This window comes from Clytia hemisphaerica, unplaced genomic scaffold (genome assembly GCF_902728285.1).
Source record: "Clytia hemisphaerica strain Z4C2 unplaced genomic scaffold, Clytia hemisphaerica genome assembly, whole genome shotgun sequence".
In the NCBI taxonomy this organism is placed as follows: domain Eukaryota; kingdom Metazoa; phylum Cnidaria; class Hydrozoa; order Leptothecata; family Clytiidae; genus Clytia; species Clytia hemisphaerica.
In genome coordinates, this window is record NW_027104548.1 from 488,209 (window position 1) to 502,843 (window position 14,635).

Sequence of the window (14,635 nt, forward strand, 5' to 3'; positions counted from 1 at the left end):
AAACATTAACAAAACATACACAGAGAAGTATTGTCAATGAAAAATGACCTTTTGAGCAATACTATGAAAATGCATCATTGTAGACGTATAGGAAAAAAATTGCACAATATTTGTTGCATTGCAATGAAAGAAATACATTGAACTTGTATCGATTTAAATTAATATTTCTATCTGCTATATACATACATCAACTCGTAAATCTTTTATCTATTTCATAAAAAAATATAATCCGTGTGAAAATAATAGTTATCTAAAAATCGTACAAAAAAATTACAATACCAAAGTGCAAAAATTTCCGACTTAAAAATATTTTGATCAACTTTATTCTTATTCGAAATATAAACGATGATTCAGAATGAAATTTCTAAATATATACCTTTTGAAGTCTTCTCGATTCCGAGTGGACTCTCCGATACATCTTTATACAACGAGAAAGGCTTATAACCAAATTCGTTGAAAAACAATTAACGTTCTTAGGCCTTACTATCCAAAACTTCAATCATCAATCAAACGCGACAAAATCGGAAATATTCGAATAGTGCTGCGGTATATCCACTTTGAAATAAGTTAACACCAAGCTGGCATAATTTGGGAGGTTTCGAAATTTTTTGATCTCAGCGGAGATGTTTTCATTTGAATGTTGAGCAAACTTTTGGAAAGTTAGCCTTAGGTACGGTACCAATTGAGCCATGATCAAGTGATAACCAAAGAAAGTTCTATGTAAAGACGGTAACGGGCTTGGTAATTTAGAATGATTGACCATATTGTTGTCATTATATTCTGCAAATGGTGGATCTATTGAAATTAGCGGAAATATTTCACACGAAAAGGGGGTGAGCCTGGTATTCCTTATTATATTCAATTCTATTCAAGACGTTTAAGAGTGACAATCATATGTTTGCAGACCAAAAAATGTCAACTTCTCAAACAATATTGGAGATTGGAGATTGGAGCCCCGTCCATGAGTAAAATAAGTAAGCAGTTTCAAATTCAAACATGATAATTTGTCGGCATGAAGTACTAGCATTCGCAACAACAAAACATAACTGTATAAACAAAGGCGTTCAACAGGTTTGAGTCGTGCACCTATCCTGCTAATGTTTGTGCTGTATACAATATTCTAGATATGCGAGCAAGGTTATCTTGCATATAAAGATATAGTTTTCAAATTCTAGCGAACAGCATATGTGTAGTTCCGAGAGTCGAGCAAATAATTATTATTATGTCATCACCATAAAGTTAATTTAAAACACTAAGTCCTTCGAGGTGCTTTACATCAATCTTTTAATACCAGGGTCTAGGTATTATATCATCAAGGTTAGTTAATGTTCCAGCACATCCAATAATTTCGAAGTAATGTAAAAAAATTTCCTTAAAGGTTTTCATGAATCTCGATTTGAGTTTTATAAGTTTGTAAGATTTGACTTTTGAGCGACGAAGATCGATGAAATTCATTGCATTCAGCCAGGTAAGGTAACATGAAATTAACATTCATATCTGACGGTAACATGTTGAGAAAGTCTTTCGGTGAAAACGCTCTCGCCAACCTCATCAAAACACCTGTGTGAAAAGTAGAGAATATAAAGATTTTTAACTCCTTTTAGACGGGGGTAGCTTCACTACTACAGATATCTTATATAAAACACTAGATAGAACTTATTTTTTCCAAGTAACGGCCGGTGTAGCAAGATAATGCGCCATCTTTGCTGAAAGTAGGTCATATTAGGTCATAGTAGAAACATTGGTTTTCACTGTTGAAACTCTTTTGACACTGCAATGATTTCAAAATTTCAAGGATCTCGCAAGCTAAATTGTAACATAACTCCATTCAAGATGGCGTATTATTTTGCTTCGAATAGAGTAAAAGTTCCGTCTAGTGTTTTATATAAGATATCCGTGGTCATTACCAATACAGTGTAAACATGGGCCTGTCCGTAAAAAAAAGCCAATACCTCAAAATTCCGATAATTTGTTATGAATCAAATCATTTTATGTTAGTTTACCAATCTTATACATTTCAGATCAAAAGCTAGGCTAGAAGGGTATAAATTTTGGCTAATGAGAAATCATTGATTGACGTGACATTTTTTCGAAATTTGTTTGTAGTAATCAGTCGAAAAAATTGACGTATGTTACTAAATAACCTGAAGTTCAATCTTCGCAAAATTGTTTATACCTTTCAGTGTTTCCATGTAAACATCATAGTTCCACGGTTCAAATTTATTCGCTCTGATGTATTCCAGCAAGCACTGTAAAAGTTGCTGCCACTGGAGAGATACGAAAGTAAGTAACTAAGCTATAGACCATGCTATATTATAGCTGGGATACTAGTAGATTCCAAAAGCTTCAGATTTTCAACAATTCATTAACCCGTGTGAAATAAGGGTGCAGATATTATACTAAAATAAAACAGCCGTAAACTCCGGTAATTGTCATGGGTCAGCCTTTCTTAATATATCTAACATAAGATTTAAAGAGTATATCCTAATAGGTGCGAGCGCAAACGCAAACAAAATCGGGAAATCAAACCGGAAAGATAGGGAAAACGAGCCCGATTATCGCGATTGATCGGGTGTACGCACAATTACAAATGAAAAACACTTATTTTAAGAAACTCCGTTTAACAATTTTTTTTGCATGGTAAAGAAATTCTAATTGTAACAAATAAATCTGCTTTGAGTCTGCAATTATTTGCAGTCGAATTCATAATATTCATGACGTAATGTTTTATACGGAAGCACCCAAAATAGCCCGGACGTTTGCCACTAGTTTCTTTTTTATTCAAATTCAAAATTAGTAGCAAACACTCGGCCTTTTTTAAGTGCTTTCCGTATGAAACATTTCGTCATGAATAACATGAATAAGAAATTTACCTGAGCTTTCCAATCGAACATATCTTTGGCATACTGTAGGATCAACGCCGGGTAATTCGCCACGATATAATCAACTGCCTACAATAAACAAAAATGAAAATGTAAATGTTTTGAATATTTTCTCACGTGATTCATGATATTCATTACGTAATGTTTTATACGGAAAGACCCAAAATAACCTGGTCAAATGCCAAATTCAATATTAGTGGCTAACAATCGGTCTTTTTGGGTGCTTCCGTATAAACAATACTTAATCAATATCACGATTCGAATCAAAGACTGTAAATGGTTGGCTCCGGCGACAACAGCATCAATCAGCATATATTGTCATCCATTCTACGCATACCACGCTCTTCGAAGGATATGGCGAATTGCGACGATTTGGCCTGGTAATCAAAACCGCGTTGCCTCTTGCTTGAAACCGAGAACGAAAGCGACTGGGTTCTAATGTTTTAATATTCATCCCGAAACGCCAACATGGGAAAATTCTCTTATGGAGACATGATCTTTGGAGTGTATGCGTGCCAGCGCCGAGTAATCAGAATCTACTCGGAGATTCGCATGTATATTTGCTCATTGATACGGTGCGCAAGTTTTAAAATGGTACTTGATCAATGCTCAGCTTAATTGTCAACAGTCAAAGAGGAAGATCAAGGGTTGTTAGAAAGAACGGCACCCTATAGGTGAGCTAACGAAAGAGGAGGCTTCGAGCATTATCAATCAAATTCTCCGGTGTGGTGGATAAAGTTTTTTATCAAAGTTGATGGAAATATTTTAAAAGCTGTGAGCATTTCCAAGCGTTTATCTTTTGGTTTCATTGCATCGTCACAAAGTTGTGACTTATGTTCAAAAGCAGAAATTCGAGCTCTTTTTTTTTAAAGGTTTCTTTATGGAAGACGGAAGAGTGAAATGGCCAAATACGATCAATTTGACTGGTCTAAATGGAGACAAACGGACTGTTCAATCCAGTCAAATCGATAGAGAACAGTGAGAGAACTCCATAACTACGTCCACCATTTTGATTGGTGAAAAGTTATTTTTTAATTGGAAAGTTTTGACGTCAATTTTAGATAAAGTTTTATTTGACGTCAACTACATTAATCAAGTATCTCATATTCCAAGGAAATTTCGTCGAGTACGCCACGAAGAAAGCCGATTATTTGGAATTTTTTTGCATCTTTTTTTGAGATTTTGTCTTATCATTTGTCTTTTATCATTGCTGATCAAGTGTCGCAGATCGTCTATCAAGTATTGCTGATCGTTGAGTATAAAGTTTTCATCGCAGATATTTTCATCGCAGATATCTTCATAACGACCAACGTTTGTCTTTTGGCGTCTTCAGATAACGTTTCTACAAGTCGCTAATCGTTGTTTGGTTTAATCGCAGATCAGCGACCCTTTTTTGTTTATATTTGAGGTTATTTTAAATCGTTTATCCAAGTTACACCTGTTTCTTTACAATGGGCATCAAAAAAAAGTTAAAAACAACTTTTACCCGAAAAACCAACTCGCGTAAGGAGAAGCGAAAAGAAGAGAAGAAACGAAACAAGGCATTGCACGGAAGTGACGTATCACTTACAATGAAAGATATTTATGACCAGCTATGTCAAGAACATCAAACTGGCAAACAATCACCAGTGCCCTGTTCAGAGACCCGTCTTCCTGTCATTCACCCGAATGCTAAAACTGAAGAAGTCGAGACTTCGGAACTACAAATAATTCCATCACATACTGTAGGCGTTGCACCAAAACGGCCACGCACTGCACGTATTCTAACATGTCCTGGTAACCTACCAGCACCCACACGAACGCAAACCAGGATGCAATTTAGAGATGATGAAAGTGATGCAGACACAATCTCCTTATGTTCAACAGAGTCTGGTATTTCCGTCACCAGTGTTTACAAAGGAGAAGTTTCACGCACCACCATCGTAGCGCCCTTTACACCACCCCTAGGTAAGTCTTTTATTTTTTTTGCTTATTGTAAAATCAAACCTGTTTATATGGGCTCGACCGACCTTAAAATTTTACGAAATTTGATTTTGTTTGTACATGTTTTAATGTTTGTCAGTTCTTTAAAGTCTTTAAGCTTTTGAATACTAAAAATAATTATCAACTAAAAAGACAATTAGTCATCAAAACATTTTTCACCGCCCTGAATATCGGATTAATGGTTAATTATAATTGATTTTATATTAAAGGAATTCGTCGAAAAGTATACACGATGCCAAGAACTGAAGCTCTATACCGTGTAAGATTCGATAACGACCTCGAAGTTATCGATCTTGAGGATTACAACGACGCAGATATTGTCAATGAGGTTATACCTTTACCACGTGCTCCGTCTCCAGAAGACCTTCATCGCATGTATAGAATACTTTTGACAAGCCCTATTAAAAACGTTGGGATCATCGATCTTAAACCAACAGCTTCCAGTTTGAGTTTAATGTCATCGGACACGACTTTTGATTGGCCGGAAAAGGAAAACCATGAAATACCGTATGTGGAGCATGCTCAAATTCCAGATATCGGATATGGCTTCCAAGAGCAAAACGCAAAAAACGTGGTTGGCCGATTAAACCAATTCAAAGCTGACAGAGAAACCCAAAAAAGCCAACCGGTAAAACTACCGAGTATTGTTAACAATACGCATTCCCGAGCAGTGTCAAGAGCTAGCACTTCAAGCTCTGTCTATAGTACTCATCAATCAAGAACATGCTCTGCAAGACCCGGATCTTCAGTATCTGTCACCAGCAACGGACAAAAGGCTCAGGATTATTTAGATAATCTGAAAGAACATAAGACCACTTGGCAAAGTGAAGACAGGATCAACTCCAAAGGTGAGAAGCGCATCCGCAGAAAGTTGTTAGATGGTGCATACCCCAATTGTACGGTCAAAGAGGACAAATTGTCAACGTTGATGAGGTAAGCATTTTAACATTAACTCTTTTCAAATGAATTTTTAATCTAATGGCATGGGAAAAGAAAATCTTTTTTAGACAACAATACCTATGTAAACAGCAGTAATAATTTTGGAGAACTGCTTTTGTAAAAGAGCTTTGATTTGAACCGTAGTATTTCAAGTAAACGAAGCAATAAAAATCTGAATTTCTTTTTTTTACAGACTTGCCTGGAAAGGTAAGCATCAAAAGCTCAAAAAGTATCTTCAGGATCCATCAAAACATGGCAAAGTTAACAGGACGGATAAATTCGGCAGAACAGCTCTTCACTTTGCCGCCTCTTGGGCCGATTACCGTATGTTAAAAATCCTTCTTGATATTCGCGGTATCAATTTAAACATCAAGGACAAACACGACAAGACAGCACTGTTCAAAGCGATCGATATGAAATCGCTAGCATGCGTACGCCTTCTGGTACAAGCAGGCGCTATAGCTCGCGTCACATGTCGGGATGAGCGAAACGCTATCGAGTACGCCATCACTGAATATGGCGATGAAGCTTTCGAAATAATCGAGTATTTGTATAATGGGCGTGGCATCCGCGATACTGACATGGGAAGCAACAGAATGTCTTTACTCCATCAAGCTGTGGTCACTAAGAAACACGTGACAAACGTGAAAGTGATACGCATGATATTGGAACCAGGTATGGTTGATGTCGATGCCGTTGAAGCCGACAAAAGGTAAGACTGGGATATATGAAGTAGAATTTGAGTTACCTCCTTTATTCTAGGAACGTGCTCATGGTCTAATTGAAGCAGCATGGTCGAAATGCAGACCTCTACAAAGCAGTATGGTCTGTTAGAGGATAGGATGGTAATCTTGAAAAACTCCTGACCTTGAAAAAGTAGCTTCTGATTCAGCAAATAAAAACAGAAAATAACTCTTTCAGTCTCATTTTTAGAACACCATTGATCTTAGCCGCCCAAGCACAACGCCCTGATCTTCTACTCACCCTCTTGGAACACGGCGCCGACCCGAACCATTATGATAACTTCATGAAAAATGCTATCCGGTATACAGAGGAAGGCTCCGAATGTTTCAAGATTCTGCAAGGATGCCGAGACAGTAAAAGAACGGGTAAACGGACCTTCAAATACCGTCCCACAGGGCAATTGGCACCAATTCAGGCCGTTAACATTCATTCCAGTAATGCCAACCGAAGTGGCTCTACACCTTCAGAGCAATCCAATAAGAAAGCCGTTCCATTTAACTTGAATCCGAAAACTGAGGACCCGGAGTATCGCAAACACATCACCAACCTTTTCCTGGCATCCAAATTTAAGGAGCCCAAGAAGGAGGATCTCTATTATGATCCCGAAAGTCTTTGATTTTCATTTCATTATTTCACATTATTGAAAATTTAATTGTTACATTTAAAAAATTCTTTGAGTCGACTGTTCTGTATATATATTTAATTTTTTAGGAAAAATTTATTCAAAAACCCATATCGTTTGCGTTGTTAATTTCTTTCTATTTCTATTATTCGAATGTTTCTATATTTCGAACTTTTTCCCAGACCCAGTCAGGGAAAAATAAGGTGTCGTGGTATAGTGGTAGTCGACCTTGGCTTCTGTGCAGGAGGCCAGGGTTCGATTCCCACTCACGGCAGTTCACTTGGCAAGTGAACGTTCCTTCGCCCGGGTCAACCCATGCCATGTGAGGGGAATTGGGTAGTCAGTTCAAGGTGCTGACGGGACGCTCATTAGTAAGTGTCTATAGTTGCGAGAATAGGCCTCTAAAGCCTCCTGCAACTCAACCAAATAGAATAGATAGAAAATAGAAAATAGAATAGAATAGAAAAACCCTCTTAAAATGCTTTCTATAATTCAAATTACTCTGTAATTTGAACAAATAAAACTCCCCATTCGAGTTCGAATTAGAGAGAGTGAACTGTATCATTATTAGCCAACTCACGCCTCAACAAGCTTGTAACGAGTGAAAACATGAAAATGAAACAAGTTTCCAATTAACCATTAAAGATATGAAAGCAAACCTCTTGAGCCATTCCAGCTTTGGGCCAGGCCAGCAACAACAATGCTTCTTTTCCAACAAAATCTGAATCTTTCAATTTCTCGATGACATGTAAACTGAACTCCTTTCGGTTGTATCTTGAACACAGCAATGACTGAAATACGGTGAGAAAAAGTCAAATAACATATAAGTTGAATTAATAAGTTGGCTGAAAGGTATCATTTATTCTGCTTGTTAATTTAGGGTTCCCTACATTAAGAGCAACGTTTACATCCAATCACATCCAATAAATATACATATAGGCAGAATTCGCGATTTCAAATTTCAAATATTGCGAAACAAAGCTAGTTTGAATCGCAAACCTCTACAAAACCGCAGGAGCACGAATCCGTTAGTGGATACCAGTAGCCTAAAACAAAGCTATACCAATTAGCAAAATTTCAATAGTCATAAAACAATGCTGAATGGAAAAAATAAAACTTATCAGAGTAATAACAAACCCACCTGAAATTTGATCAATATTTCACTGCAACAGCAACACGGACAAAATTCTCTTGATTTCAAGATTTTGGATGTTTCATGATTTGTGTCATCCATCGATGATGGTGAAAGAATCTTTGATCTGGATGGTGACGAAGGATTACTGGTGGTCAATCCAGTACTTGGTAAGGATAAAGCCATGCTTTGTTGATCGTTTTGTTTTCGTCCTGTACCACCACTAGTGTCATTTGAACGTGACTTTTGATTGTTTTTGAGGATGATACAGTCTTGCGGAGAAGGTGATTCACCTTGAAAAATTTCCAATGTAAGATATTAAAAAATGTTCATTATGAAGTATGAACTTAAATCTTGGGCTAACTGGAATATAATGAGTGAAATCTGGAACAAAAATTTCAAAACAAAAGTCTTAGATGGAAAAAGTTTGCATCATGGTCTTATGTGATGGAATTCATTACTGTAACAAAAAAATGGTAAAATATAGAAAATACCTGAAAATGGTTTTAATTTATTGAGCCAAGTGAAGCGTGTACCATAATGCCCATTGCCTTTGATCTAAAAACAATTCATTCGATACTCATAATGCATCAAAGAGTATACAGTGGAAAAGAAAGTCTATATACATCCTAGCATATTGTAGCGAACTAAAAGAGAAGTATGGCTTTTTACGATCAGGCACCATTCCATGTCTAAGACATTTCTCACCTTTATCGTGTCACACATATTCTATTTCAGCATTCAAACCAGTTCAGAGAAAGATTTTACACAAAGTTAAAATCCGACAGTTCAGCATTGGTATAGGCTACATACATCCGTGTAAATCTCTTTGCTATTTATTCAGCTGACGCACAAAACTATTTTCAACGTTTTGTCAATATTCGTAACCTATATGGCGTATTAACGCCAAGTGAACGTTGGTGTTTACAGGTTGAAAAAATCTTAAAAACGCAAGCCTTTTGAGGTATAACGGTGTTTAATTTGCGATAATAAGTATTAGAAGACAGTGATCAATTACCTCGTGGTTATGTTTGATTTTCCAACCATCATTAGTATTCATTTTCTTTGTCATGCGCAGTAAGTACTGGTCCACTAAGATCACCTAAAAGGTAGAGGTAATAAAACAGATAATGAACTTTCGAGATGAAAATTGTCTGGAGTACTTTTTACCAATGAGCCAATTGACTTTACTGTTTAGCAAATAGTGAGTTACATAAAGTAAATGTCAAGGTCTGTCCTATTTTGCTCAGTAAAAAATCGAAGTAGATGTAAATTAGAAAGGCTTGACCCAGCATACATAGCATATGAAAATCATCGCTTTCGACACCGAAATTGACTTGATTTTAATCATAAAACAAGGTAATACTAAAGTGCCAATTCTTAGGATCCTTGATATCTATTCTAGGACGCAATCACATGAGTTATTCAAAAAATGACTGCTAAGGTTTTGAAAAACTGCCCATGGTAAAAGAAAATTTTTTACTCACTTTTTTAGCTTTACAGTTTTGACTGTAACGTCAGACTTTAGCCTAATGATTGTGTCCTAAATTAGAATGCCATGGATCCTTAGGTTTGATCCTCTACTAAAAAGCATGACAAAAATACAAAAAATTTTCTAGACAATCTTACCGCAATTTCTTGGAAGCTCTTTCGACGAGATGAATCTGAAAGTTTGTGAAAATGGCCTCGCTTTAAATAAAATAAAAAGTTTTTGAAAACTTTAAAGTTTTCCGGGGGAAGGACAAATGATTTACAATATTACGACCAACTAATTTAGGTATAAAGAACGCATTTCAGGCGGCAGAGCTTGAAACTTAGTTGCTGAACTCTGACCCTCATGAATGTTAAATACGTTTGTTGTTGTGTTAGCTGTGACAATTATTAATGTGCTACTATTAAGAACTACGAAAGGGTGGAATCAGGACAATCAAACCCTAAATCCTAAAAGATTTCCGAAGAAAGTGTACCATTTAGAAGATTTTCAAGTATTTGACAAGCTTGTCGATCAAGTGGAATTCTTTTCTCATTGTCTTCAGCCTTTCTTTTTGCCTGGAAAAAAAGAGAAGATTGACTGACAATCCGTTTACTGTTGACACTGTAAATCTTTGTTGGCAGAAGCAGTGTTCAAATGAATTTTCATTTTTCAGTTACAAAACTTTGAACACAGAAGGAAAAAAAAGTTAACTACAAACTAGAATAAATCAAACGTACCTGGAATATTTGAAGGATATTATTCAAGTCGATTGTGCGTGTATCGAACAGAGAAATTACAATGCTCTGGAAACTCTCTTTGAAATGCTTCTTCATTAACTACAAACAAAAGTTTATCGATATATGGATTTTCAAGTCGGTAAGAACATTCTGGTGACGTTTTTTATGGGAGACAAAAGAAGTAATCATAATAATCTTGTTTCATTGGATATTTCGATTTGGTAAAGGTTTAGTGGTATCCATGCTATATTCCCAGCCTTATTGGAACAATTTAGAGCTTTTGGATCTTAAAAGTCTCATGTTATAGAAGAAGTAAATTGGAGCATTTAAAAATCAATTGTGGTCTTTTAAATCTTTGCAGGGAATCCACCTTTTTTATCAAATATTACGACTTTGATTCTACCTACCTGTCCCATGGGCGTCAATTGATATTGTGAGTTGAATAACACTTCAGTATTTGAAATACAAATCTTTAGCAAATCGTCCTGTTAAAAAAAAGATTAATTAATTGATATTAGATAGAGGTGCGTTGTTTTCAGATTTGGTCTCATGAAAATGAACTGTGCCTGTATGATTTCAGCATAAACCAAATTTAATGAGACATTCGCACCCTGACTACTAAAAAAGATCGCGAAAGCCAAAGCAGGGAGATTTAGTTTGAATGAGCTTAGACTAATCGAAGCAAATTGCCAACAAGCTGAAGTGATAAGATACATGATGTTTTCACAAATCTCTTAATGTGATAATGTCGAAGGTTTTTCACCTTTTCCAGTTCTTTCAAAAGCTCTTCCGCGTGCCCTGGGTTCCCCAAGTCCATGTGCAAGTAAGCAAAACATAAGCTGTCCAGTGGTTGTAGTCTAAATTAAAAAACGTATTTTTGTATTGAAGAAATGAAATATTTCGTCAATTGGTTGGGTACATAAAAATAGCTTGCAGTTTACCTTAGAGACTCTAGGAAAATGTCTCCGCATTGAAAGGGTTTTTTGGGGGGAATTTTGCTTCCAGATACCGCTTAAGAATGGCGTGTGCCAGAAAAGAATTTTCCACGTTTTTGCGTTACCAGTCTCCTCAAAAGCAGACCACGTCGCTGAGCGTGTTAATCCACAATATAAAGATGCAAGTACAATTGCGTAATTCCTAATTGACTTTTTTCCATTGCTGTTTTATATATGATAAAGAGAACAGATAAAAGACATTTTTTAAATGCTTGATGACTGGTGTTTGAAGAAAACGTTGGGGCTACCTAATATACATAAGTCAGTGTTTTTTACACTTTTGGCAAAAACGTGAAAACTAATTTTCGTCAAAAACGGTTTTTTCAGTCTAAAATCACGATTCTTGAGTATTTTGGGATGAGCACTTCCAATAAGTTGCAAATTATAATTTCAAATCTGTTGAAACTTTTTCTTCGAGCATTACTTGATGAGATATTCCAAAAAATTAGATTTTGTGTTTTTCTCATTTGAAATTGTTATATTCAAATTTCAAAGTTCTAAATACGATTTCCTTACACCTTCATCCCTGAAATTCGAAAAACACAAGCGAAGAGCACTTTTTTATTGCTTATTCCGTCACAAAAGTCAGTTAAAGCTAAACATAAATTTTTAAATGATTTTGAGTCCTATAACATCTAGACTTGGTGGAAAGTCTGCTGAGTCGTACAAGATTACCCTAGAAAGTTTTTAGAATGATAAATCCAACCCTTACAGAGTCAATAAGTATTTGACATTCCATTTAACTTGGACTATATGGAAGCAAAATTATTTAACCATATTGATTATCGAACAAAGAAAGAATTTTTAGCATGAACTCATAATACATATCAAGATAAAGTTAACGAATTTTAACAATGAAAACTAATGAAATAATCTAAAGGAGCTGAGAAAGATTAATATTCCAACAAGAAATATCAGAAAAACCTAACCATAGTAACCTCTTTGAGCTTCTTCGGACTATTCCCAGTTGAAAAGCTTAGAAACATAATAAGTATCAAGAACTCGATTAATTGTAGAAGTAAGATATGGATGAAATATTCCGTTTTTAAAGGGTTACCTAGTTCTAATAATGCAAAGAAGTCGAAGTCTACCAGTCACCCAAGCAATGTAACATTTCGAATTCCAACAAAAATATATATATTTTCTGGCATTTTTCAAAAGTTTCATGGAATAAATAATCTTTGCACGCTCTAAACTACAATACTTTCGATGAAAAGTTTCTTTGTCATAATATAAAACAAGTCTGTAAAAAGGAGCACTTTTGAACGAGAAGCTCAGATTATGGATTATAACTTGACATGAACGTAAAGATGCTTCTTGGTAATTTATTTCGTATTTTTTTAACACAAGAACTAGTTAGGAATATAACAATCTTAGAAGGCTCTCTATCACAAGTAACGCTTTATCAAGTGATTATCTAACCTTCTCTTCGAAAGGATTTGATGAAAACATTCGAATGTAGTAAGTCATTTAGGATGAATCATTCCATCCGTGACATGAATGATTTTTTGTAAATTTGGAATATGTCATTCTAGAGAGCTCCAAATGAATTTATATCTTACCCTACGGATAAAGCAGGCTTTTTACTATCAGGTGGTGTAAAATTATTCTTTACAAAAAGATACTTCTGAAATGAGACCTTTTCTACCAAACTAATAAAAAAGAGTACCAGGATAAGGGGTTATGCAAAAAGTGAAATATGGAATCCCGGCATGCTCCATTTCCAAAAAAATGTTAACTTTTCAATTCTAGGGATGCTTGAGATTGAACAAATGCTTGCTTGAACATGATTTCTCAAATACTACCCAATAAAATTTTGAATGAAGTTAATGATTTATCCAACGAAAAAGTGGAATAACTCCTCCAGAATTGCTCTAAATGGAATAATTCTTCCTTTTATGGATTGCGAACGCTTAAAGGCTTCTGCCTGCCAAATTTTAGCCCAAAAGCTTAAAAACTCAATGAGCTATTGCCGATGGAATATTTCTTCCATTTCCCAATGGAATAAATTTATGATTAACTGCTCCAAACTTTGAAAGATCGTTACTTTTAGTACAATAACGCTATATAGTTCATTTAAAAAGGAATGGAATCTTTAATCTTTTCTCTCTCCAATAGAACCACTAAATTTGATAATGAACGAAAACTTGCTCTCTAAAATTTGGTTTTAAAAAAGCGCCCAAATTTTCACGTTTTTGCCAAAAGTGTAAAAAACACTGACATAAAATATTGGCGAACAATATGCAAGAATATGGTTTGTGGACCGTAAAAATGTATATGAAGTAAACAACAGGTACTCTATTATGAAGAGGAATTTTCTGTGTGTAGACAACCCCTTATATTGTTGGAATGTTGCGAATTCAGGCGGACAATCGCAGACACCTCTTCAATATATCGTGAACACTTCGCAATATATTGCCTGACGATATATTGTGTAGTGGATGCATCCCTTATTGAAAAGCTATTAAGACATTTTGGAAAAAGTGTACTCACCTCTGTTCTTTTGATTCTTTTTTCCGCTTGTATTTGCTCATCAGTTTGACACATAAATCTATAAACAAAAAGAAAAATTATCGATTGTTATGTTAACGACCCCAAGTCGGTTATCGATTACCGATTTTATTCACAGTTTAGGCCTTTTCATAAATTATATTGGTTGCAACGACTGCCTCGTTTTGAAACTATTGCCAGGGTGATTAAATCCCTTCAGTCTTCAAGTGATACATCTATGAATAGAGTCAACTTTTTATGAACTCCATTGGGAATCAATTACCATAGCAATAGTTTGAAAACGAGGCAAGTGTTGCTCATAACGTAATTTGTGAAAAATGTGTACGCGATATTGCTTGATAACGCTTACAAAACTCAATGTTCTAGGCAATCTCGTTTAGATCAGCATTTATGTTTAAATATTATTTGCCTGTACCAATTGAATAGAGACGAGGTAGATTGGATTTTAAGATCACTTTTGCTAGCATTGATGGATGATTCTTGCCATACACATTGATGATGAAATCACAAATATTCTGAATGGAAATAATATATAGCTGTGGTAATAGCGTTTAGTTGTTTGATATCAAAAGTATGCTTTTTGTTTGCTACACCAGGTGACAAGATGTAAAAGCTG

General features: G+C 35.4%; 2 protein-coding genes across 3 annotated transcripts in view; one reads left to right on the forward strand and one right to left on the reverse strand.

Moving 5' to 3' along the window:
* Positions 1 to 769: 769 nt before the first annotated feature.
* LOC136822811 (BLOC-2 complex member HPS3-like) overlaps positions 770 to 14,635 on the reverse strand; it is a 33,021-nt gene continuing 19,155 nt past the window's right edge. Inside the window, exons 11-25 of one of the 2 annotated variants that reach the window (XM_067079122.1) lie at positions 14,435 to 14,534; positions 14,002 to 14,059; positions 11,277 to 11,370; positions 10,921 to 10,998; positions 10,514 to 10,612; positions 10,270 to 10,351; positions 9,932 to 9,966; positions 9,321 to 9,404; positions 8,797 to 8,860; positions 8,312 to 8,595; positions 7,830 to 7,961; positions 2,874 to 2,951; positions 2,177 to 2,267; positions 1,276 to 1,560; positions 770 to 1,120 (exon numbers count right to left, since the gene is read on the reverse strand). In XM_067079122.1, coding sequence (XP_066935223.1) covers positions 1,373 to 1,560; positions 2,177 to 2,267; positions 2,874 to 2,951; positions 7,830 to 7,961; positions 8,312 to 8,595; positions 8,797 to 8,860; positions 9,321 to 9,404; positions 9,932 to 9,966; positions 10,270 to 10,351; positions 10,514 to 10,612; positions 10,921 to 10,998; positions 11,277 to 11,370; positions 14,002 to 14,059; positions 14,435 to 14,534 — 1,467 coding nt within the window. In that variant the 3' untranslated portion in view covers positions 770 to 1,120; positions 1,276 to 1,372. Of the gene's footprint in view, positions 1,121 to 1,275; positions 1,561 to 2,176; positions 2,268 to 2,873; positions 2,952 to 7,829; positions 7,962 to 8,311; positions 8,596 to 8,796; positions 8,861 to 9,320; positions 9,405 to 9,931; positions 9,967 to 10,269; positions 10,352 to 10,513; positions 10,613 to 10,920; positions 10,999 to 11,276; positions 11,371 to 14,001; positions 14,060 to 14,434; positions 14,535 to 14,635 lie in introns of those variants that run through there. The other variant, XM_067079123.1, reaches the window with a different exon arrangement.
* LOC136822760 (uncharacterized) lies at positions 4,168 to 7,275 on the forward strand. The gene is made up of 4 exons (XM_067079042.1): positions 4,168 to 4,829; positions 5,075 to 5,798; positions 5,998 to 6,516; positions 6,738 to 7,275. The coding sequence occupies exons 1-4, from the start codon at positions 4,334 to 4,336 to the stop codon at positions 7,162 to 7,164; spliced, it is 2,166 nt and encodes a 721-aa protein (XP_066935143.1). The 5' UTR covers positions 4,168 to 4,333; the 3' UTR covers positions 7,165 to 7,275.